At 39.4% G+C, this 25,746-nt stretch overlaps 2 protein-coding genes across 2 annotated transcripts; one reads left to right on the forward strand and one right to left on the reverse strand.

Annotated features, from left to right (window-relative positions):
• Positions 1–2,423: 2,423 nt before the first annotated feature.
• Positions 2,424–8,142, reverse strand: LOC103367906 (ADP-ribosylation factor 3). The gene is made up of 4 exons (XM_008296090.1): positions 7,938–8,142; positions 7,738–7,848; positions 7,519–7,643; positions 2,424–4,498 (listed from the first exon to the last, which is right to left on the reverse strand). Exons 1-4 carry the CDS (start codon positions 8,083–8,085, stop codon positions 4,337–4,339), a joined length of 546 nt encoding a protein of 181 aa, XP_008294312.1. The 5' UTR covers positions 8,086–8,142; the 3' UTR covers positions 2,424–4,336.
• Positions 8,143–16,584: 8,442 nt separating this feature from the next.
• fkbp11 (FKBP prolyl isomerase 11) lies at positions 16,585–24,650 on the forward strand. The gene is made up of 6 exons (XM_008296092.1): positions 16,585–16,970; positions 17,098–17,160; positions 20,647–20,734; positions 20,860–20,893; positions 21,049–21,119; positions 24,399–24,650. Exons 1-6 carry the CDS (start codon positions 16,845–16,847, stop codon positions 24,605–24,607), a joined length of 591 nt encoding a protein of 196 aa, XP_008294314.1. The 5' UTR covers positions 16,585–16,844; the 3' UTR covers positions 24,608–24,650.
• Positions 24,651–25,746: the final 1,096 nt, after the last annotated feature.

A 25,746-nucleotide genomic window follows, 5' to 3' on the forward strand; every position in this document is an offset into this window, starting at 1 on the left:
GGTCAGCACTATCACATCCTCTCATTGGATCATTGGATGGTCAGAGAGCTTAGCCAAAGCTAGCGGTTCCTATCTGTAGCAACTTGCACAAGCTAAAACTTTATCTTAAAAGTTTTTTATTTTTTTATTTATTTGTTTTTTTAAGTTAGGAAAACTTTCATTTTAAAGCAAATTCAAACTTATGGCAGAAACACAACTGGACAGCTTAGCCTCCATGGTGACAGAACAGGGCTTATTGTTGGAAGTGAAACACACACCTGCTCAACAGAGTGACTGAACTCTTTGCCATGAAAGAAAGGAGGATGGAGTTGTGTTCAAATAATCACAATTTTTGGTGAGTAAAATATATGTTTTTGTCATTTTATTGGGCTGATATTGATGCTCCTGTTAGATGGGCAGGTTCTCACCAGAAATTTTTGACAATGTAGTGGGGGTCTTAGTGACACTCCCCCCCATTAGCAAAGACTTTAGCGTCTTTGCTGCTAACCAATAGCAGCGTTAGCAGTAAAGACGCCAGTAAAGAAACAAGTTTCGTAGGAAAATTTGCATGTTTTTCTGGAAAACATGTCAAATTTTCTGCATACATACAGTTGAAACCAGAAGTTTACACACAGTGTATAAAAAGACACGCAACCTTTTTTTCTCCCTGTCTGACATTAAATGTGACTAAACTTTTCCTGTTTTAAGTCAGTTAGGATTACCAAAATTATTTGTATTTGCTAAATGCCAGAATAATGAGAGAGAGAATTTTTCACTACTTTCTTCAAAGTCAGAAGTTTATATACATTTCCTTAGTATTTGGCAGCATTGCCTTTAAATGTATGACTTGGGTTAAACGTTCTGGGTTTCCTTCCACAACCTTCTCACAATAGCTTGCCTTCTTCAGGCATCTGGAAATTGTACTCAAGGATGAACCAGACGTATGGAGGTCCACAATTCTCTTCCTGATGTCTTGGCTGATTTCTTTAGATTTTTCCATGCTGTCACAAAGGGAAGCAGGTTATATGTCTTTTTATACAATATATGTAAACTTTTGGTTTCCTCTCTCAATCAAATGTTGCTCCTCCGTTGACATTTTTAAGATGTGCATGTTTTCAATAGGTTTTGGTTGCTCTTAATATATTTTAGTATTTATTTTTTATTTTATGTTATAGATGATCTTCCAAGGTGTTGGTTTCTGTTTTACAGTATTTTAGTATTTTATGTCATTTATTTGTTTTACAGATTGACATTACAAGTCTTTATCCTGTCACCGACTATGTTATAAAAAAAGTACTGAAATATTAATCTTTTTCTTTTGCTTCAAACTAAGCTGGCACGTGTGATGATTGTAAATTAATATTTATTTGTTCAGTAAAATATTCTGGGAATACAGAAAGGTTCGTTTAAAGGAGTGGCTTAGTTTGTCTCAGTGTTTGTGTAAAAAAAAAAAAAAACATGCAGACACTAATTTAAGTGCTGTCTGCTTTTTATTAGGATTAACCCATATTTAGAAGTTAATTATGTTTAAGCTTGAAGATTTGGGGGATTTTAAAGAGGACAGATTTGAAGACAGACTGTGCTGTTCCTTTGTAGAGCAAGTTGAACAACTTATTGAGACTCAGCTATGCCAACACATTGTACAGGGCTAAGTGCAACTTCTGGCTGCACACAGAGAAAAAACATTTAAAGTCATAATGTCTTTTTTTTAAATCTCTAAAACAGACCATATAAACACTGACTGTTTCCATGTTTTAAGGTGGGGGTCACTAAGGTCACAAACAAAACTAATGTGTCAAGGGCAACTCAATTCACTAATAGTTGGGGCCAATACAACATTGGTACAAATGTTTAAATCCCGACTGCAGGTCATTCCCCCCCTTTTTCTGTCTCTTTCCACTGCCACTATTAAATGAATCAATATGCAGACAAATAATAATTTTAAAATGGTTTAAAAAAAAAAAAAAAAAAAACATGTTTGTGGAATTTGTCAAAAAATATAGAAAAGATGGAATCAAGATGGGAAAACCATTTAAAATACGATTTTAAGCTTTCAAAAGGCAGTTTAGGGTTTACAGGATCCCACGAGCTTTGAATTGTATATTACAGATCAGGAATGTTCATGCTTTGAACTACACTACCTGAACAGATAGTTACTGAAGACTGTCCTCTCCTGGCAGAAACTTGTCATAGCAACATCTTCACCATTTTTGTTCCTTTTCTCCAGTCATTCATTCCATGAGGTGTAAATATGCAGCAGTAACAGTCACTCCCAGCTGATGACACGGGTCATACAGAAAATGGGTTTATTTGTAATACAGCAGGATCTTGTTGTCTTACATCACATACAGATGTCTCCATGCATTCAGCATTGAAACATGGTCGTCACCATTTTTAAAACTACTTGTGCAACTGTAACGGTACAGAATGAATCTTCAGAAGTATTTTTTTTTTATTATTTATTTCCGCACTGGTTATCATTGTTTCACAGACACAGTCTACACCAATGTTTCTTTAAACCCCAAAGGAAAACCAATAAAATCTACCACCAAATATGAATCAAGTATACTGGCAAAAACAAAACGTACTATACGACAAAACCTCTGCTTATCATCGTGAACTGTGGCGCAAAAAAAACCCCAAAAAAACATGCCTGTTTAGGGCATAGAGGAATAAATCTGCAAATCATTCTTTATAGATAAATATATGTGAGTCGAAATTAGGACCGAACTAGCCGAGAGGAAATCAATCAGAAGTCATCACTAAATATAAGGCCACGCAAACCAAATGAACACACTCATGATTTAACATAGACGCTGAATATGAACAACGCACAGAGAAGTTGGTAGTGTGGATGTGCAGTGTGTTGCACTGTTGCTATTGTATGAGCAGTCGTGCCCATGTATGGCACAAAGAAATCGTTTTATTGACAGAAGTCTGTGGATTCTGCTGGTGTCAGCTTGTGACGCAGTAATTCGTCTGCTGTTCAAAAAGTGAGTTGTGGACGTGCTGAATGAATATCTGCAAACGACAATGCTGACTTATCGATCTGCTTACCCTGCTTTCTTTCGTATTATTATGCAGACACATCACTGAAATGATGGAATATGCACGTCGGAAAAACATCATCACAGCCATTTATAGATTCATCAACAATATTCACATTCAGTAACACAGAGGAACAGAGTCAACCCCCCGATATGCAGGTCTGAGACAAAAACACACAAGCGAGAGCAACCTGATGCAGTTTGAGTACTCGTATGGACACACAAGAAGGCAGACAAGCAGCAGCATCTGCACCGAGTTTATGGGCAGATCAGCCTTTATACTGTTTTCACATTAAAAGATCACACAGCTGACTAAAGGGGTGTTTTCCTTCTTTTTTTTTTTTAGCAAATGTTGCCACCTGATGCAGAAGGTGGTGGTTCAGTTAGTTTCTGTTGTAAACAGCACCAGAACACAACGAGCATCGACATCTACGCAGCTCTCAGTATGGAGGAGTGTGCAACAATGCCAGCAGGATGCATGCAGCTCAGGCAATCGAGAACGTGTTGCGCATTTTAAAATATTTAAAAAGGGGCGGCTTCAACGCTTCGGGTTGCCACACGGGGAGTAGAAACGCACCGCAGATATCAAAAGATTTCCAAAGTGTGGCAGTAAGAGGATGTGTGATGAGGAGAGGAAATCCAGCACTGATCCAAACTGTCCAGGCCGCTCGCATGAACACACAGAGGATGTGTGTGCACGCGCATGTATGCACTAAATCTGTTACCTCAGCATTGCTCACAAACTAAAAAGGGGAGAGCAAACCATTAAAATGAATTATGGTGACATAAATCTGCCAGCTGTGATTGTTTTCAAACATGGCTCTGTTACCCCGCAGAAATACATTAAAAAAAACAGAACAAAAAACAAAAACATGTAGTGCAACTGACACACACTTTGCATGGACAACTGACAGTTGAAAAACATACATCAACAAAGTCATATTTGACTGATTGCTGACTCAGTGGAGTCACACATGACTCGGCACAGCACCTAGAGACTAACATACAGTACATTGCACCTAAGGACAAGAGGTGGACGGAGGAAAAGCAAGTGTCTGCTGTGATTGCTTACAGTTAGTGTGTGTGTGTTTGTGTGTGTGTGTGTGGTTAAATATGAACATGAGAATTTGTTTTCAATAACTGCTGAAAACTATTAGGAACAGACCAAAAAGTGAAATCTCCCCCAGACCCAGACTCTTTCTTCACACCTAACCAATCAAAACCCTTGAACCTCACCCCGCACCCCCATCCCCAAAACAAATAGAAAGTCGGATGGGTGTGGCTGCTGGCTGCCTTTTCCGCTTTTCTTCTTATTTCTTGTTCTTGAGTTGATTGGCCAGCCAATCAAGGCCCTCATAGAGGCCGTCGCCGCTGGTGGCGCAGGTGGCCTGGATGTACCAGTTACGGTGACGCAGAGAATGCAAGCCCAACTTATCTGTGATCTCAGCAGCGTTCATGGCGTTCGGTAAGTCCTGTCAAAGAGGAGAGAGGTCAGTGAGCCGAGAGCACTGCCCTCAGATCTCTATACGTACAGAATAGAGTTACAGCAGGCATGTTTGGACTCTTATATTTGTCTATGTGGAGTTTATTTATCGCTTCACTGAAAAAAAAAAATCAGTGCCAGTTTTGTACTGAAGTAATTTTTTCACATGTGCAGCCCTCCTTCTCTCGCTTGTAAAATATAATAGCAAATTAAATATCTTTAGTTTTTAACGACTACTACTCAAAACAAGTAGTTTTGTACAGTCGTGGCATTATAAATTTCTGAGGGTACAGTTCACTGTTTTCTGACTAACAATTATTCAAGTTATCTGCCAGATTGCTGCATACAAAAATAAGGCAGCTCTAGTAATGTGCATCCAGTTATACATTGACATTTATATTTAAAATGGGATAATTCCCCACAAATGAAAGCGGACTACAGAATAATATTAAAACACTGTCAGCTTTGTGGAAAAAGTCTTGAAAAGATAACTGAATTCCCAGCGAAACTGTGTAGTTGCTGGAGAGTTTGTAGGCCGTTACAGCTTATATATAATTTAGGAATGCCCTGTAGTCGATATGTTTTGAGGAACATATTACATATTTGAGTTACCATTTACAGTACATCTCATTGTTTTGCAATCATCTAAACCAGGGGTTCTAAAATGTATTACTCAAATGTCTGCATCCAATTTTTATTGAAGTTCAAAGGTCCAGAACAATGGGAAATAACAAATAACGTTTGATCTGTGCTTTTAGGCTGAAAATCTGGCAGCAAGGAAGCCAGAAAAATCTGTTTAAAAAAAACAACAAAAAAAACACCACCAACAACAACAAAAACACAGTGAAATGCTGTAATATTTAAAAACTGTAAAAACGTTGTGAATTATCTGTATATTGTATTTTTTATTTTGATTTAAATACAGTTAAGCTGTGTAGCTTTGTGGTCACACATTGTAAAAGAACAAATTATGATTAGTAAAATTACAGATATTTGTAGACATATACAGTTTTTCCCTTTTTTTTTTTTTTAACTGTTAAAAATATAATTTAATACTTTTGGGAGATTTTAGTAGTTATTTATAGTTTACCAATGCAGGGGGAATCTGTAAAAAATAACAGTCAAAATATGATTTACCAATTTTTAACCTGTAATGTACATACTTTTTCTTACAAATAATAGTAAATATCGGTAAAATAATTACATTTTGTTTGCGGATTTAAATACAGCAAAATGACTGTAATTTTATGCTCAAATAAAAGAGCAAATTAGCATATAGAAAACATGTTTTAATGTAGACATTATTTCAAGTTTTACTCTGTTTTTTTGAGTTTACATGTAAATGAATACTGTTTTGTGATTTGACTTGATACTATTGATAATTACTGTAAAATATCAGAAAATTGTTCAAAAATTACAGTTTTTTAATGTTCGTTTTTCACAGGGCTTTTAAGTTCAAGATAATCAAGACAGTAAAAATATTTTTGCGCCTAGTGGTAGAAATAGCACTTGCCTATAATCTCTTGCATCAGTGTAATGTCTGAACTCATGATTACAGCACAAACATCAGATCTTTTGTGATTAACAAGCACGAAACCGAGACAGTTTATCCATATTTATCTCCGCCTACGACATTTTCATACATTTAAACTAGTTGTAGAAATTGTGTTGTGTAGCTGTGATTTAGGGGCTCATAGCAAATCCTCTGATGCAGCTTGAGTATTTTCTCCACTGTGTGTAAACTCAGCAGCAGAAGCAGTTAAAGTTGCCATGACAACAATATCAACAATGGGAAGATAAACCTCATTAACACCACATTAGTATGGGGACAGGATCTCTGAATAATCTCCAACTACACTCTATATTTACTTTCACTAGCTAATTATTTGTCAATGTAAAGTATATTTCAGAATAGAATATGTTACACTTGATAAAGCATTGTATTCATAACATGAGGCATGTATGGGCTGGGTCTGGACAGACTTTCTGTTCAGTCTGGATGCAGATCCGGGTCCAAATTTTCAGAAGTCCTGACCTAAGCTTTATTGGCTAAAACTATTAGTCAAATACTAAATGATCAGCAAATATTTTAATCATTATTTTCCAAGCAACAAAGCCAAAAAACAGTGGTCGCTCTTGTTTAATATGCCAATATTTCCTTTTTTTAATGTAATTGTAAACACAATATCTTTGAGCTGTCAGTTGAACAAAAGATTATTGAAGACGTCATCTAAGACTTGCATTTTACTGTTTTCTGGCATTTTGTAGACAAAGTGATTTCAGTAATTACTCAGAAACATAGCAGACAGATTTATGTCGATAATGAGTTGAAAAGAAGTGATTGTTAGCAGCAGCCGTTGACTAAATTATCCTTCATTGTACATTACTGCCTTTCATGACTGTGGTAATCATTACAGCAGACGCAGTAATTCGGTGCCACTGGAAAAACGTAACTTCTTCACAAGCAGAGGAGGAGATAACTTTAATTTTAGTCATTTTTAAGGGTTTAAGGCAGTTAATAGAATATAAGTTAATTAATATAATTAATATAGTTAATTAATATAATTTTGCAAATTAGATCAGTGTTGGGCATTCATCATTATTTGATCCTGATCAGTCTTTGTGTGAATCTTTTTGAGGTCAAAAAGGTCAGCTGAGTCAGTTCATTTTGAATTACATATTTTTGTTCTCCTATCTTTCTTGCATTCCTATTTTCTTAGACCTGTGAGCTGCCAATTCTGATAGTAATAGCTTCTTCTCTTTTTTTTAAAAAAACCAAACCACAAAAAATAGTTTATTCACATTATTTCCCTACAGCTTTTCTAACAATTTTTACTGTATTTGACTCTTATAACAAATAATTTTGACCAGCTTAAAATATAATTTTATTTTTTTCCACAAGGAAGAATAGAATGTAGATTTATGAGGTTTCTTCCTTCGCTACGAGCCTGTTTTGTATTCATATGCGCTGCGTGTGTCTGTATATGCAAAACAGTGATGGTTTCTTGCCTGTTTATTAGCAAACACAAGGAGCACTGCATCTCTCAGTTCATCCTCAGCCAGCATCCTCATCAGCTCCTCCCGTGCTTCGTTCACACGCTCTCTGTCATTACTGTCCACCACAAAGATTAGACCTGAAAACAGCACAGAGAACATGCCACGTGATGCGTTTTCCACAGAAGAAGAGAAGCGTTCCTCTGTTTATGCCCTCTGATTAGCTCTGCTCACCCTGTGTGTTTTGAAAGTAGTGTCTCCAGAGGGGACGGATCTTGTCCTGCCCACCTACGTCCCACACAGTGAAGCTGATGTTCTTGTACTCCACCGTCTCCACATTAAACCCTGAAAGGAGGAAAGAGGTCAGGAAAAATGTGAAGCAAACACAGTGATTCATCTTCAGCATGCATGAACAGAAAACTCCTCGCACGTACCAATTGTTGGGATGGTGGTGACTATTTCCCCCAGTTTGAGCTTATAGAGGATCGTTGTTTTACCAGCTGCGTCCAGCCCCACCATCAAGATCCGCATCTCCTTCTTTCCTATGAGGCTCTTCAGCAAATTCCCAAAAATGTTCCCCATGATTCACAACTTCAAATCTGCGGCAACAATTGTGATGCTGGAGGCTTTTCTGCAAAGTGTCAGCAGTCCAGCAGGGATCGATTATTAAGGAGGGCTGAAGGGAAACAGAACAAATGACCCTTTAGTACGACTCTCATGTGTGCAGCTACACTGAGAAGTGATAATGCTCATCTGAATTATTAACATGTTAGAATAAACGACAGAATTATTAATGAGGCACATTGTGTGTCAGGTTTTTGGTAAATTGCAATGAAAACCAGCTCCGGCTCACTACACCTCTCACCTTTCTCAAACTACACCATCATGCCAGAAAATCTCACTTCTACAAGCGCACCGCAAGACAGGTGCAGAGCAATGCTACTCGCCAACAGTCATCATCGCAGAAATGGTGATGGAGATGAATGTCAGAGCCTTGACTCCAGGCTACTGCGCAATCTGTTCAGACCCTTTTCGCTGTTTTTTTTTTTCTCCTTCAGATGTTAGCCTGCAACAACGCCAAGCCCTCAGAGCACATGCAAAATGTCCTATATTACCAGGCCTGTCTTCAACACACTGAACATCATCTCAGCACAAAGCCACCTGATCTAAAACAGAGACAGAGATGAAAGATGGCTGCCTTTCCTCTCTACATTATGCTTTCTTATATTAAGTCAAGTCACATCAAGCCAAAGTAAAGACCGTCCCTGTTGGCTTTAAAATCTGCACCACAACATGCAGCACCTTTTATCTGAGACCCCTGATTTAGGAAAAGGAAAAACCTCAGGAAGATGTTTCTTTCATACAATAGCTGTCACATACAGAGAGTAGGTTGAAAAAGCAACAGTGAAAGTATAATATCAATTAACTGAAAGAAAGCATTAGTTGAGAAATGTGCAAACAAGGGCAATTGAGATTTGCGGTATAACTTTTTAAAGTCAAGCCTCAGCTTCAATATTTACTGTGTAATGGATTTATAAAAATGTGATGGAGCATTATCACATGAGACACCATCAAAAACATGAGCATTACACATGGAGGATGACACGAATGTGTTAAGCCATGGGTCAGACGTGCTGTGTAATGTAAATTCAATGAAAATTGTATATTCCTTGGCTTCAAATTATATTTGCAATTGACTGTTTGTTCCTCGTGTAAACATACAACAAATATGGTTCAGAGAAAACAATGAGCAATGTGTAGGTGTCATATAGCCATAGTAGGACAATGCAGTGACCAAAAATTGGAGTAATTCTGATTTCCAGTGTCAAAAAATATTCTCTGTGAGTGAGAACCATCTTTTTTCCAAACACAGTTAACACAATCTGATGTGTGTAAAGTGACGTGTTTCATTCCAGCCTAAACTAAACCCGTCGTGTGACTGTACCAACATCACAGTGTGTATAAAAACTGGAAATATCACAGTGATCACACATTCTGAATTACTAAGTGTGTGCAATTTTCAACGTGGAAACAAGACAAGACGGTTCCTTTAATATGTAATGTATTTGCATTGATTAAATCACCCCTGTGACCATATTTGCAGCTAAAGACAGTGCACAGGCTCAGTGAAGTGAACTATCAGACTAGAAAACAGCAATAAATGCAGACAGCAGTGTATACGAGTGTGTATGCAGCAGCCCTGTCCATGGTGCTGAAGAGGACCGACGCAGTAGCTGTCACTGCCTGACTCCTCTTGTCACCTACATACAGGTTTCAGATCAGTTTTAAACAGGACATGTGTAGACGGTGGGGTTCAGAGGCAGCAGGGCCGCGGTGAGCCGGTCTCATCATGTCCACTGAGCTCCGGGTGACTCAGGTTAGCTCGAGATGCTACGTTAGGTAACGTTACAGCCGTCACTAGCTGCACATTTAACATCCCCCAGCCTCGGCTAACTACTATCCGCACTTTATTCCAGCTCAATTACCGGACCTATAACAAACCCATTTATCCGTCTTGGTTTGCTTTAATCGCGGGAATCGATTAGACGTGACGGCAGCTAGCCGTCCTGATCCGCCCCACTCATCCGACCGCTCATCACCTCAGCGGGCATCCTGCTACCAGCGAGCCGCCCGACGCCGCTGCTCCCGGCCCCGGGCCACACCGAGGCTACACACCGGCACACGGGACAGACACCAGGCCACAATATCACTCTGTCACCTGCTGGGACCTTGGTGAAATGTTCGGTGTAGGTGATGGATCCAGTATCCTGACTTACCTTAGCTGAGCAGTCCTCTACTGAACGTCTCACGATATTTTCCGGGTGACAATTCAGCATGAAAACGAGATCTCGCGAGAGTAGGTGTCAAAACCAAAATGTAGTTGACAGACCTTTGAAAGGACGTTTAAGCGACCTGGTGGAATGTGTTTGGTAACAAATTTGATGTTTATGGACATTATTTTAAATCAGTCTTGAGTTTGCCTCAAAAAATAAATAAAAATGCAACATTAGTTTATATCCAACAGTGTCAGGAAATTTTATTATCATGTGCAATATTACTTCAGTATTACATTTTAGCTTGCTTTGTTTTTTGTACTTGCATTTATTCTCAAGTTATTTTATTTAAAAAAAATAAATAAATAAAAAATACGAGTAATATCTGCCTCAAGAATTTCCTTCAGGATTAATACAGATCTCATCATGCAGTGGACTGTGTGCAGGTATACGACTCTGGTCTCCCTTGTTTTTAACTATTTGCTTACAGTTTAATCTCATGTCTATGTGTACCCATCCACGATTCCCCAGGACATCTTACTGATGAGACTAAACTTGATAGCGTTAACAGCTCTCACCATTTATTTATTTGTTTGTTTGTATTTATTACACTTTAAATGCCCTGCACACCTGCCCACACAGAGAATTTTATTTATTTCACCTCATTTTGTTGAGACTTTCCTCCCAACACTGGCTTGACTCCACTGGTATGGGATAGTATAAATGACACCATTATAGAGTTGCAACAATTAAATGAATAATTGTCTTTTAAATTAATTTTTGACTACTTTGATATTCAATTATCAATTTTTAGTTTAGTTTTTTTTGTTGAGAAAACTGTCTAATTTGACTGATTCCAGCAGCATCTTAAATTTCATTATTTTCTGGGTTTTTTTTTTTAAAGTCTTCTACAACAGAAAACGGAATATCTTCAGCTTTGGGAAACACTAGTGGATATTTTTTCACCATTTTCTGACATGTTATAAATCAATAAATAATTCAATTATTCAAGCAAGAAATCTACAGATCAGCTGGCAATGAAAAACACTATTGGAGTCCTACACCATTATCATTCACTTAATTCTCAGCTTTCTAACTACAACTTGATTGTAGTTATTATCCAGATTACTGTAAATCATCTGTGGCGATGTCCAAAACCTTTAAATCTCTAAAGGAAAATGTGTCTCTTTACAAAAAACATGGAGTAAGTTTGTCTCAGAAATTACAATTTAAAATTTCAGTTATATAAAAATATATCTATACATATATAAAAATGTACATCACCCTCTGCTTTGGGCCTGTGTTACCACACTGTACAACCCAGAGGAACAACCAGAGCAAATTTCCTCAGGTAGAATGATAAACAACACATTTTGACACGTCATTGCAGGAAATCTGCACAAATGCCAACAATACTTCAAATCCATTTAGATGCATCACTTTCTGAGGCTTGGTCGGGTGCCTGCTGGCTCACTGAGGGATTTATTGGAACAGAGGTATCATCGGTGTTATTCATTACACCTGTGATTTTCTTATTATCACCAGTCAACACGTCTGCTATGAAGCTGGCCCGTTCTTCCCTCGCTGTGCGTCACACTTTTCAGTCACGTTATCAGCAAAGCTCTTCGACAAGACCTCAGGTTTACGTAATGACGTAGGTCAAATGTAAGCTTATATTGGTTTAATAAACGATAACATAAAAACAACTGAATTCCCACAGAGTGAACCTGGGGTCTTTGCTCACTTAATGAAAATAGCAGATAAATCACAAACATGATCATTAAAGTTTCCATACTGACCATGTTGTAACTTTTTCATAGTAAAAATCAAATTGAGTTGATCAATACAGCTAAAATACAAATTCCAACTAAGGTATAATTTAGACTCTCAGTTGCTGCTGAGTCCTGGAGATGCTGCTCTATTTCTTGCTTGGCATTGTTTAAAAATGTTCTGTGCTTTTATTGAAAATGTTCTGTCCTTCTGCATCTGCTGGTTTGGCAGTGCTACTAAGCCACAGAAAAGATGGTTAAAAAACTGTAACAATTGCCAGTAAACTGTTAGTTAAGTTAGTCTCCTATTATAGATAAATAAGGCAAATGTCCCTTGTCTCTTCATTTAAGCCTTTTGATAATCAGCTTGAATGACCTAAATGATCATTTATTCCCCAAGCCGTTAGATTTTTAAATGGTCAACACATATACCAGTAACTACGAAGTGCAGTTTGTCTGGCCATCCTAATCTGTCACAACATGTACAGTATGTCTCTGGGTAATTTATTTGTTGAGGAGAACTACCCATGTGGCTTTGCTCCAAACCACATTTCCCCACAGGAACAAATAAAATGTCTTTGTACCATGTAACCTCAGACTCACTCCATGATGTTGGGATCAGGGCTCTGCGGGGGTCATACCATCTGTCGCATCTTGCTCTTCCTGACTCTGCTTGTATGTCTGGAGTCATTGTCATGCTGCAGAATACATGTGGGACGAACCAGGCACCTCCCCAATGGCATTACAACACAGATACGATTCTTTTTTGCTCACTAAATTGCATCAGTAGAGAAAAAGATAACACAAATGTAGCAGATCCATATAGTAGGTTTTTAAAACATGCATTAAGTGCATTTGCAGTAAAAGGTTCACTCTGTCTCATTAAAACACTGCAAACCTCTGAGGAGGTCTTCTAATAGAATGCAAAAAGCTACACACTAGCTTCGCTGAATTTTCATAACTTATTCTGTAATCGGCTTCGAGTTCAGCAAGAAATAAGACATACGCTGAAATTACAAGCCTGAGAACTGTGAAGTCGTAACAAATCTAACTGCTACTGAGCCTGGGATCCTGTTATATAAAGTTCCCGTTGTATGTGTGAAGTTTTGGAGGAAATGTTGAAATGGTTTCCAGCATTGAATAACACTTGAGCAATATTTTCAGCCGCAGATGGGGAACAAAGTAAAGTATTTGTTGCATAAGCAGAATGCAACAAATTATCATTATGAAATATAATTCTAAAAAGCTTTGTGTAAATGGATCTTACCTGACTCATAATGACAACTCACATATTGCAAAAGTGTTATTCAGTGCTGGTTAATATAGCAGTATGTCTTAAACAACTACCACAGAGAATCTATCACCTACTGGTGGCCTGTGTGAATGTAAAATATTTGATGCACATGTTGAATGTGGTGATGGGGCTTGTTTGAAGAAAACCACAGTGGTTTTACCAGCATGTACTTATCTTGTTCTGTGACCTGAGGGAGGAAGTAGGCTTTATCTTTAGTTTGCACATGGATGAGTCATTAGTTTCTATTTCAGTGCAGAAGTGTATGAGTTTCAAGGTACCATTCTTAATCATGCACCCATTTTAAAAGAATACATTTAAATTCCTCATAAACTCATACCTCTTTCTGGTTTCCTACAATAAACATGATTGCTTTGTTAAATCGAGGTGCGATGGAGGCTCCTGGTTAAATGTGGTTAAGTAACATGGTGCTTCAACCTGGCAACAGTGTTGAAACCCAGCACATGCATCATTGGATGTTTGTTTTAGTTAACACCAGAGCTTAATACTAAACTCACTCCTCTGCATGACAAACCATCCTTTTGTGTAACACATGAGCAAGTGGCACAAATGCTGCAATCTGTGCAAGTGATCCCGCTGGAAAACAGAGCAGTTCAGACAAATGTGTGTAGTTTTGTGGGTCATTTTGTTATGATTTTGCAAAGGAAGGTGGGAGTAATTAATGGAGAAAAGCACTCCTTTGGAAAACACGCCATCACTTCCTTGACACAATATATTTGGGATTCCAATTTGGCATACATGACTGACATTAAGACAGCGTGTGATAGTTATGCTGGCTATTCAACCAAATTGTACAGACAATGAAAAGATTCCTCATGTTTCACCTTTTCTTTCTGTTGAAACTGTCAATGATTCACAGACTGATGCATTTGTTCTGGGAATAAAGTCTCTGGTTTGTGAGCAGGAAATGAATGACTATCACATTTTTCTTTTAGGAGACTATAATGTGCAGCCATCTGAGCCATGAAATGCCAGTAAATGTGAAGGGAACACCTTCCTGGATTGTTTCTGAAGAGTTATGTAGACATGCAGTCAGAAATTGCTTCAATTTCTGAGCTCCTGTAACTTGCCACATGAGCTAATAAGTTATATTACACAAGTTATATCATATTCTCTTTACACCTGATTTGCTGACATTTTGTCACCCTTTAACAAGTCACTGAGGCTTTCTGCCTGACAGGAGTGCTTATACAGTTGAAACTAAAAATAACGATGAAAGTGAGTCACAGGTGAAGAGAACTGGTCTGATATCACAAGCAGCTGACAGAACATCTCCTTCGTCTGTTCTCACAAAATAAAGCACATCTTTGAGAATCTTATACATTATGTTTAATATACAGGCAAGGAATTTTTATCGCGACAAAACAATGAGTATTTAGTTTAATGCTTTCATGTAGATTTTAATTTTGACTTTCAGGGATATTTGTTGTATTTGTTGCAACTCATCCATGATCATCAAAATAACCTGAATACATACATTTATGCAGAAATATGCACCATATAAGCACAGTATGAGCTGAGGTAAGGGACCTCGAGATGCAACAATGCCTATGTCACCGTAATGGAGGTTTTATTCGAATTTGCTTTGTGCTTTACAATAAGATAAGCATGAATGAACAGTTTGGAGCTCCCCCAAAGCTCTGGAGCCACAGACCAGCTGAATGCTGGGTCTGATTAATGATCCGGGCAGTACAAATTCAACATATTTGTGCTGTACTTGAGCACTTCTATTTAATGCAACTTTATACTTCTACTGCAAATAAGTTTTGTTTTTGTTTTTTTTTTTCCCCCCACCCCTTTACATTATCTAAAAGCTTTAGCTTCTTTTCCGAGGACAAGTTTTCATATCCTTCCTAATCAGTGAGATGTGTCGTATTTCAAAATGTGGGGACTTTGAATGTATATGACAAACTGAAGCTTTATGTGCTCCTATACAGGTTGAGGAAATTCTACTTCTTAAGATAAATTAACTATCCAACTCCCTCTTGGATGAGCTTGAAAGTTCACCAAAGCTGAAAACAGGCCATTTCTGAGCTAATGAAAAGCTGACTTTTTTTGTGATGTGTTGGTTCGGGGGGGATACAGGTGTCTTTTGCAAGATCTCGCAAAACTTTCTCGCCAAAAGTCATGTCAGTCTTATTGGATGTCTTCTGAAGACTGTGCCTCTTGCCAAGCGCTGCTTAAATGTCTTTATACTTGAGGCCGATTTAAAAATAAAACTTAATAAAACTCTCGTTCAGGTGGGTGTCCTCCATTGTCGTTTCTACATACTGCTTAAAAGACCCAGAAGTATTGTATACCTATAGTTACCTATAGTTTTGCAAGATCCCGAGAAAGTTTTGTGATATCTCACAAAAGATACCTGGGTTTTTTTGCCTTCTCTGTAGGGTCCCCCCCCCCCTTCTCCATTTCCTTTCCTGGGTTCCGTAATATTTGGAGAACCATCTGGGAACTCCAGAACTTTGTTCTACTTGATTCGGCTCTCCATCTTTTTTTTTTTTTGTGGTACAACTTGCCATACCGGTATCAAAATTGTTAACTATTATATAGGTTTTGTTTTCTATTACTGTAACAGGCAATAATCAGATATTAGAAATATCACAATAGTTAACTTCTGTATCATTAAGTTTTTGTCATTGTGTGCTCAAAGATCGGACTTTTCATGATGGTTTCATTTTTTTCATATTTGGACCCACCCATAATCAGACCATTTGCTGTACTAGCCCTGTGTTGCAGTTTTTTGTATTAATGGCGTGATGAGAATTAACGGGGAAGATTTCAGGTTTTTAATCTTTGAAAGTTCCCCAGATATTATTATTCAAACATAGCCTCAAACTTCAATGTGCAAAAAAAACATGCAAATTATTAAATTTGTCTTGTTGCATTTCATATATTAAGCTGTATTTTTAGATATCTTTACATTCTTATTTTATGCTATAAAATTTTCAAACAAATCAGAGATTGTAGAGAAGAATTGGTTGTAAAAATGTGACGACTTCTGACATGATGACCATTTGGTGCCCCCCTCCAGACTCTCAGTGGCCCCCCTATCAGCGTGTCTGGATGCGGCCCTGGACCAGAGAGACGGTGACTAGCGGCTACGTGGCGGCTCTGCAGCAGCTGGATCAGGGGGTGTCTGCTCCAGAGCCTCCAGCCTGGAGCAGGCGGAGCAGAGCCGGGCACAAAGCTGCGCAGCACCGCCCCCCAGCGCCTCCGCAGAGCGCCGCTTCCTCTTCCCACCCACAGCCAGCAGCCCGATGGGATGCTGGCGGAATGTTTGAGGCGGGCTCTTCAGAGAGACCCAGGTGCTGGGACAACGTCCACGGGCCGCTAGTCCTTATCGCCACAGCGTTTCACCACATCAGCATTACCTGGTGCTGAGCCATTTTGGACGCGGGGCTCGACGCTGCAGCTCCACTCTCCCCCTTTCTTTCTCTCTCTCTGCTGGCCGCTGAGCGCAGAAGAAGCCCACACGGAAGTTGGTGGATGGCAGCTCTTTTCCAGAAGTTCACAATGAGGACGAGCGTTTTGGTGCTGCTGCTCGGAGCTTTCACCTGTGGACTGGCACAGGGAGACGAAAACACAGCCGACGAGCTGCAGGTGGAGACCTTGGTGAGTGGAGAAACGTGTTACACTGGAACACATTGCAACAACACCGCAGCTCCAACGACAACACCACAATGTGAGATTTAAAAAAAAAAGAAGCATCGGTGTTAACTGTTAACTCCTCTGACCCAAGGTGAAACCAGAAACTTGCTCGGTACTCTCCACCATGGGAGACACGCTGCAAATCCACTACACGGTGAGTCAAAGAGGCGATCCCTCCTCATCTGTCTGCGCTGACTGATCCATCTGTAATTTACAAAAGATTATTTTTAGGGAAGCCGGCCCAGCTGATGACGAGCCCCGCGGTTGTCTATGTGGCACCGTCGGCACGAACCATGTGGACACCGCGGATTTTTTACGCACAGGCTGAATGATGTAAAAAGAGGCTCTGAGGTCTGATTGAAAGGCTTTCTGATGGCCACATTGATGGTCCAGCGTGGGTCAGTGTGTTTTTTTGTGGCTTTGTATTGTGTGAGAGGTGGACTCTGCTTCACTACGGAGTGATGGGGCGGTGCAACACGTCAGCAGTTCGGGCTCAGTCTGTCAGTCAGTGGGGCAGCACCACAGCCAGCTCATACACTGTAGTGGGACTTCAAGGTTTCCAGTCCTCACACATTATGGGCTGCAGGAGTTTTAATAACTCGTTGATTTATTAAAGATGTTTCAGCATTAAGGAACAGTAACCATATCTGTGAAGTCAAATCGTTTTGCTTGTTTGCCCCCACATGCCCTTTGACTAGGCCCCAACACAGCTGCCTCCCAGTCTGTGCCTCTCATGTGTTATCACTACCAGAGCCTGACAGATAAAGGGTTCTTGAGACCAATGCTGATTTAGGGGGTTGAAAAAAAATGCTACGAATAGATAAGCATGTACTCTTTATATATTAGGGCTGCAACTCATTTGAATTGTTGAATTATTTAACCCATCTGTCAATTAGTTGTTTGGTCTATAAAAGGCAGGAAAACTTGTTGATCAGTGTTCCCCAAAGGCTGAGATCACAGATGTTGTCCACAAAGGAAAGAAAACTGAAAACATTCAAATTTAAGAACTTGAAATCAGAGAATTTACTTGTATTTCTTTTAAATTACTGTATTTCAAACTAATGAGCGACTTTAAGACAAACCTCGACTCTGCTCAGCTGTGACGTGACTCTGCTACATGTGCTGCAGACAGCGTTGGAAATATTGGAGTCAGAGCTGCTCTGCTGAACAAACTTGGCACCATTTCTGAATTGCCAAGCATCTTTCTTTGCATTGTGTGATATAATTTTCATATCAGCACACACTGGACAATATATGCCAAAATATCAGTGTTAGGAAAAAGTCAATTGATATACTGGTCAGGCTCTAATCATTACAAGAGAGTCAAAGTGCCTGATTTTCCTGATGACTTAAGCTGATCTATAAAAGGCCAAATCCTGATGGTTTGAACCTTTATAACAGCAGTAAGTGTTAAACTGCTGTGTGTTTCAGACCCTGCTGGATTGATTTCAAGGTCAGCAGCACTTTGCCTTAAATGTAATTGTAATGTATGAGAGTCACAAACTGGACCGAATATCCTGCATGAGGACAAAAGAACATAAATACAAAAAAAATAAATCCATATACATCATTTTTAATCATTGGTCATATTGAGAATTGTTTGACTGTGAACAGTTACTGGAGTCCATAATGCAGAGTACAATATTAAAAAGTGTTTATACATATACTAAAGTAAATCATTATTTTTCACCAAAATTAAAGCACAGAATCTCAAGAATAAAAAAAGAATAAGAATGATCTTTAAAAGAGAATAAGTAACAAAAATGTGTCACTTTTTATACGACAAGAATTTGAATGTAGTTTTTAATTACTAAGATCTTGATCGCTCACTTTTGGCACCTGTAGATGAAAAACATTGGTCCTGTCACAAATGCTTAAATTTAAATATGTGTTTTGGTTTGTTTTTCCCAAAGTCAAGGCACTAATCACAAGTTCACTGAGGTCTAATTTGTAATTAAATTTTAATGATTTAGCCATTTGCCGATACAGACTGTGAGGGTAAGTAGCCCCGCTGAATGAAACATTGCCTGAAAGAAAGTTTTTAGCCTTGTTGTCTGTTTTAAATCAAACATCATGCGGAGGTTAGTCAAAATAACCCAAGTGCCGAAACAGCAGGAAGGTTGTAGAAAGAAACAAACTTGAGTTAAGAAACTTACTGGGATGCTGGTGTACAAGGTAAACAAAACGAAAGACAGCTGGTAGTCCAGGCAAAAGTGCTTCCAAAAATAAAGAAGGTAGTCGAAAATAAATACATCCACAGAAATCAAAAGAACAAAACCCACAAACTGTAGGCGCAAGTAATAAAAAACTGGCAGGACACGAGGGGTGCAAAATAGGAGGACAACAGGACAATCTGATAAGAACAGAGGGACAGACAAGACTATTTAAACACTCAGAACTGATTGTGGAGCCAAGACACAGGTGAAACTAATCAGGGTCATCAAAAGGGAGGGAAGCGAGGGACAAAGAAGAGAAGTAAAAACACAAGCAACACATGAGGAAATGCAATTTCAAAAATAAAACAGGAAGCACAGACAACAAAGACGAAAACACACACAGGGATGTATCACAAAAACCCCCAAAAAAGTAGCAACCAAAACCCAAGACCATGACAAAAACAGCTATAAAACTGAAAGAGTGTTGAATCTAAAAGGCCTTGCTGAGATAGTGTGTGATTATTTATGGCAGCAAATATACGGTCAGAGTTTTACAGGCTCAGAATGGGCCTCTGGGGACCAACTACACATGACAGCGAGCATGATCAGACAACACACAGCAATTGCAAAATCCCTGCACCTTCCTGTCATTTCTGACCAACTGATAAACGAAAATATCTGTAAAGTTTGAGTAAATGAAACCCCAATGAACAAAACTAGTTAAAAATCCGTGTGTATATAAAATTCTCAATTTTGCTGCTGGCGAATTTCCTTTGGCACTGGGTAAAACCACTATGGAGGGTGATTTAAACCTCTCTGGGGTACCAAAAATTCCTCAATGCAGGAAAAAAACGCTGACTGTGTTTAGTCTGCTACAGATGTTTAAGTCATCAAGATATAGATCATTCATACTGACATCTATGTATATAGCATTCAATTAAAAAGTCATAAATATTTATCAGTTTCCTTACATTTCTTGCTGAGAGTTAGATGATGATGCACTCATATCTGTCCGTTAAGTATGAAGCTAGAGTCAGCAGCTCGTTAACCTAGCTTAGCACAAAGAGAGGTAACGGGCACAACAGCTTGGTTTTGTTCAAAAGTAACAGAATTTGCTTATCAAGCCCTCAAAAACTCACTAGCTGGTGTGTTTCATCGTCTTTAAAAACATACAAAACATACAATTAGCATCTGTCAAACCATCACTTTAAGACATCATATTAGCACCATGAGAGGTAAATATTTCAAAGATGCTAAATATAGGTTGACCACAATTTCTTATATACGTTTTACATGTCTTCGAAGCTATGAATCTCTTTTGTGGTAAAACAAACCACCGTTTTTGTCAGGCCTCGTTAAACTCAAACCCAAACCTTCTTGTATAAATTTTGCACTCAGTGCACAAGTGACTCATGGAAAGAACGTCTCCATATTTTTTATTTTTGGCCCCCTCTCACGCCTCTTGTTGATGTTTTACTGATCAGGGTAAACTGATGGATGGAAAAGTGATCGACACATCACTATCTCGGGATCCTCTGGTCGTCGAGCTGGGGAAGAGGACAGTTATCGCCGGTAAGTTTACAAATGATAATCCTTTATGCAGGTTGTGTTGCTGAATCAGTTTGATTAGCTTACATCTGATAACTGGGCTCACTTACTTTGCTGATTAACTCTTTTCTGTGTGATTTTCTTATCAGGTCTGGAACAAAGTTTGCTTGGCGTGTGTGAAGGGTAAGTGAAGAGTAAAGGTCCACTGGGAAGTAAGGGCTTAAATTTAAATGCATGCAGTCATGAATCTTATCAAAAAATTCCAAAGTTAATAGTTTTCTGATAGAATCTTTCTCAGAACATATGTTTTTGTCTTTTTATTTTCTCCTCTCATTCAGGCAAAAAATCAAAGCCACTATTCCTTCTCACCTTGCATATGGGAAAAAAGGTTATCCTCCGACCATTCCAGGTACTGAATACATGCAATCAACGCACACAGAGAAGCACAAGATTTTAGAAAACTGCACCACTAGTACACATGTTGCGTGACGATGCTTAAAGCAACATTACAGTGTTAACCAGACAGTTTTTTACATTTGTGACCCATCTGCACAAAATCAGTCGCATTGCACCCTGGGATATTCTGCATAAACAAAAGCGGCATGTTGCTACCACATGACGCAAATCACGGGGCAGGATTGGCTGGCAATGACACATGCCTGCGCACAAGTGATTTCCGCAGCTTTTTTCTGGTGTTACTGCTCATGCATTCTGACGGTATTTGACAGCAATATACATTACCTACATGTAAACAACAACTAACTGGGCCGATCTAAGTAATAAACCCAATGTCAATATTACTTTACCGCCAGCTACGTCACTACCCATCAGGAAAACCGTACCTTTTATGAGCGGCTCAGGGCAAACAGCCACAGGGGAAACACTGCTTATTATTGTGGATTTAATGTGAACATTGTGCACAGGCTGTGGGATGTAAACCATTTCAATACTTTGCAAGGCAATGCTATACTCGCAATAGGACTTGGCAGAAAACAGCAATGCACTTGCCAGAAGAACAGATTGAGAGCCACTGGTGTCTCTCAAAATGCACACTGGACACTGATCACCAGACTCACCTGACAGAGATGCATACCCATCAAAAATAAATGGATCGAAACATGGATCTGGACAAACAGAGGAAACAATGTTAGGATTAAGACATGTTTCAGATTTAATTAGCCCATGACCTTCAGGAGGCGACCCGTTACCATTTTGCTCTTTTCTTTTTAGCATGGGACCGTTTGCAATGAGATGTCCAGATTGGTGACAATAGTAACAGTTTCATTCATTGCTTTGGCTAAACACCTTAGACTGTACATTTAGTGGTGCTGGAGCACAAGGCTTTTCAGAGGGAGTCTGAAACACTGATTTGTGTGTAAGCACGTACTCGTCAGCCAGTACAGAGGCAGCAGAGAGAAACTTTTTGTTCATTTAAATATACTATTATGCGTTCCAGCAAACATTTCTTGAACTCTTCAAGAAGAACCAGTTCACAGAGTGCATTGTAGTCACTTGCTTTGCAAGCATTGCTCTACTTATCAAAGAGGGTTCCCTTTTCCCTCGCGAACTCAACATAAATTCATGCTGAGTCTTTCTTGTGATTCCTACATTTTTGTCTGTAAGCTTCAGGGACTAGTTCATAAGCACGTGGAATTGTCAATTTAACACTTTCATTATTTAAGCTCTCCTCTAAGGGAAGAGCAGCAACAGCTTCTTGGGCTTTCCCCTGAATTTTGCACTAAAGCAGAAGTGGCCACACATCATAAGGCCACTGAAGTGCAGAAGCCATACGCTCAAACGCAGCAAAATAGCTGTCAACTTCATTGTCTCTGAATGGAGGAACAAGAGAAATGTTTTTAGCAGTATCAAACAAGTCACAAGTAGAGCTGGTGGAAGGAGGAGATATCTGCATCAGCAGATGCGCTCAGTGCTGGAGTTTTTCTCTGCTGAGCTTCCAGCTCCAGTTGGCGGAGGCACACGGCCTTGTCGGCTTCAATCTCCATTTTCCTAATCTCTGGTCTTTGCCTTTCTTGCCTGCTCTCGGCTTTCTCTTGGGCCTCGATCTGGAATCATGCCAGCCTAACTTTTAGTCTGGCCTCACCCAGCGAATCTGTGTTCACTGAGGAAAGGGGATCATAGCGAGGCAGAGTGAATGGAGTTTTGGGCTGCTCACTGACTTCAATCAATCCCAATTCTACCAACTTACCTATGACTAAAGGTTTTAAGTGCTTCTTTAGCATTTGTTTACCAAAAGAGCCATTAAAATGGACAGCTATCTCAATCAAATGATCTTTTCTACATTTGTTAATTTGATCGAGCGAAGGATTTGCCAGAAAACTTTCCAAGTCAAAGGACCCCATTTTACCAATTACCAATTTTTTTACCAATTACCACACGCTAACACAATCTTACCTTTAATTAATAATAACTTTTATGTTCTCCTTTAACAGATTTTATCCTGGACGAGCCCCTATTTATGTTATGACCAGCTCGACAGGGAAAAGGGAAGTAACATAAAACCCTGATGTTGTGAGGTGTTTTAAAGTGATTTAACAGAAGTTAAGATTGAACAATAAACATAAGTGAGGCAACTAAAGACTAAATGAGTGCTGTGAGAACGAGAACAAAGGAGACTCTAACCTAGAGTAAATTGCTATTATAAAAGAAAAATAAAAATGATCTAACTAATCCAATCTAATACAAAAATACAATCAGAACAGCACTCAACCGCTAGTGAAGCTAACAGCCAATCTAAGGTGGATACAGTATTCTCAAACAGAATCTAGTGCCTCAACAAGTTCACAAAAGTACAACAACCATAAGACAAAAAAAAAAAGGCACATGAGCAGGGCTGGCAGCAGCTCACTGTCGAATGCTGGTCTGCTGGCGTTTTATATCCTCCTCGTGGCTCCTGATTGGTAGATCAGCCTTCTTCAGCGCAGGTGGATGGAATCACATCAGCTCAATCAGATCCTGCTGCAGGGTAACCTGAGAGCAGAGTGCAGACACACACACACACACACGCACACACACCACAGACAACACACACTCACACCTACTAAGAGCGGAGAGAGATGGAGTTCCTCAGAATACGGCGGCAGCCGTAACATTTGACTGTGTCTCAGTGATAAAGCCCAAGGTACAATGTGACTGATTGCGTGCAGTTGGGTCACATATGATGTATTAACTATTGTGAATACGACCAATGTATTTGGTGAATCCACTAAAGTCTTTGCTAGTGCTACAACTTTAGTAGACATCATTACAGTATCATCACAAACAACATCTTTTCTGTATTTTCGTTTTTTTAGGTGTTATGTTGTGCAATATTTTGTGTATTTTTTTACAGTGTACATCAATGTATATTTACATGTGCACAATAACATATATAGAAGGGTAAAAAATGAAATGAAAACCCCTCATGCATGACAGGCCAAACAGCAAATGCAGACTAAGTGTTTTGTATTGAAATTGTGCCATGTGGGAACCAGATTTCAGTTCAACTGAACACCTATGGGAGCTTTACCAGTGAATGTGTTTTAAAAAGTTGCTGTGCTCTCCACTAGCATCATTAAAATGCCAAATCTTAGATCTTGGATCCTTAAACATTAGAATTTAGATATGTATACGTGCCGCTCTGTTTATATTTAACTGTATCTTACGACACCATGAATGTGATCTGTCCTAGGTGATGCTGCGCTTGAGTTCGAGGTGGAAGTGATTTCTCTAATGCAACAGACACAGTGGCAGAAAATGGTCAATGATGTGTTCCCCCTCGTGTGCTTGGCTCTGGTGCCCACTCTGCTTGGCTTGGTGGGACTTTACCTCTACCAAAAGGCCAATGCCCAGAAGCCTAACAAAAAGAAGGCGAAGGACAAGAAGAGCAAGAAGAAATAAGGACAAGCCACAGAACTATTTAAATAAATTTTTTTAATTGAAAGTGTTCTTCATGTTTATTTAATAACAGCACCTTCATCCGTGGGTGTAATATGACGTGGAAATAAGATTTCTTAAGAATACATTGGTTATCTTTTAAGTTCAGTGTTTAGAGTATGTGCCGCACTATTAGCAGTGTCTGTGGGCTATGAGCCAGTGATTGTGGGTTAAGAGTTCTTTAGCAGGTGTTGGCCAAGTGCAGTCTTGGGACTAACAGAGAAATCCATGACCTTGAAGAACTTGCAAAAGACAGGTCTTGTAGCTGATTGATAATATTCAGAAGGAACCTTGCTACCTCATTTACACCTCTTATTAACATGTAATCTATATGTGCCCAAGTGATTGATATAAAGGTCAGGGAAAAGAGGTGTTAACAGTGGTTATAAATACATGCAGAAACCACTGGTCAGATCAGCCAGGCTACATTTGGTGATGATCAGGCTCACATTATGATCAGCCAGATATTAATGCAGTTTGCATATTCTGAAGAAAAAAACGTCAGCCCCTAAAGTCGTTTCTTCCTGTAAACTCAATTTGATGAATGTAGAAAGATAAGATGATACATATTATATACTGTACTTCCTGAGGAGGCACCGGTCGTTCAACATCTGCAGGAAACTCCTGCAGATGTTCTACCAGTCGGTGGTCGCCAGCGTCCCTTTTTACGCTGTGGTGTGCTGGGGCAGCAGCACATCAAAAAGGGATGCATCGAGGCTGGACAAGTTAATCAGGCGGGCCAGCTCTGCAGTGGGCATGAAACTGGACTCCCTGGTGACAGTGGCAGAGAGGAGGACACTGAACAAACTGCTGCCATCATGGACGATGCCAGCCACCCTCTGCACACTGTCATCATCACCCAGAGGAGCCAGTTCAGCGACAGGCTGCTCCTCCCCAGGTGCAAAACCAACAGGAACAAAAACTCCTTTGTCCCCCCGAGCCATCAAACTGTTCAGCTCTGAGCTCGGGGGGGAGGGGGAGGAGCAGAGGTAGGGAGCGAGGGGTGAGGAGTGAGGACATTGGGGTGAGATAGAGCATCATGCTCTATCACCGGACTGTGTGGAATATTTAGGCACTTTTGTTACTGTATCCATTATTATTAT

Source organism: Stegastes partitus, unplaced genomic scaffold (assembly GCF_000690725.1).
Source record: "Stegastes partitus isolate 25-593 unplaced genomic scaffold, Stegastes_partitus-1.0.2 Scaffold1100, whole genome shotgun sequence".
In the NCBI taxonomy this organism is placed as follows: domain Eukaryota; kingdom Metazoa; phylum Chordata; class Actinopteri; family Pomacentridae; genus Stegastes; species Stegastes partitus.

Excerpts from the sequence above, each read along its gene's own strand:
- LOC103367906 (XM_008296090.1), bottom strand. The coding sequence starts at position 8,085 with ATGGGGAACATTTTTGGGAATTTGCTGAAGAGCCTCATAGGAAAGAAG. Across the intron at positions 7,849-7,937 it reads CACCACCATCCCAACAATTG|GGTTTAATGTGGAGACGGTG; the intron begins GTACGTGCGAGG and ends TCCTCCTTTCAG. Across the intron at positions 7,644-7,737 it reads CTACTTTCAAAACACACAGG|GTCTAATCTTTGTGGTGGAC; the intron begins GTGAGCAGAGCT and ends TGCTGTTTTCAG.
- fkbp11 (XM_008296092.1), top strand. The coding sequence starts at position 16,845 with ATGGCAGCTCTTTTCCAGAAGTTCACAATGAGGACGAGCGTTTTGGTG. Across the intron at positions 20,894-21,048 it reads TTGCTTGGCGTGTGTGAAGG|GCAAAAAATCAAAGCCACTA; the intron begins GTAAGTGAAGAG and ends CCTCTCATTCAG. Across the intron at positions 21,120-24,398 it reads TTATCCTCCGACCATTCCAG|GTGATGCTGCGCTTGAGTTC; the intron begins GTACTGAATACA and ends GATCTGTCCTAG.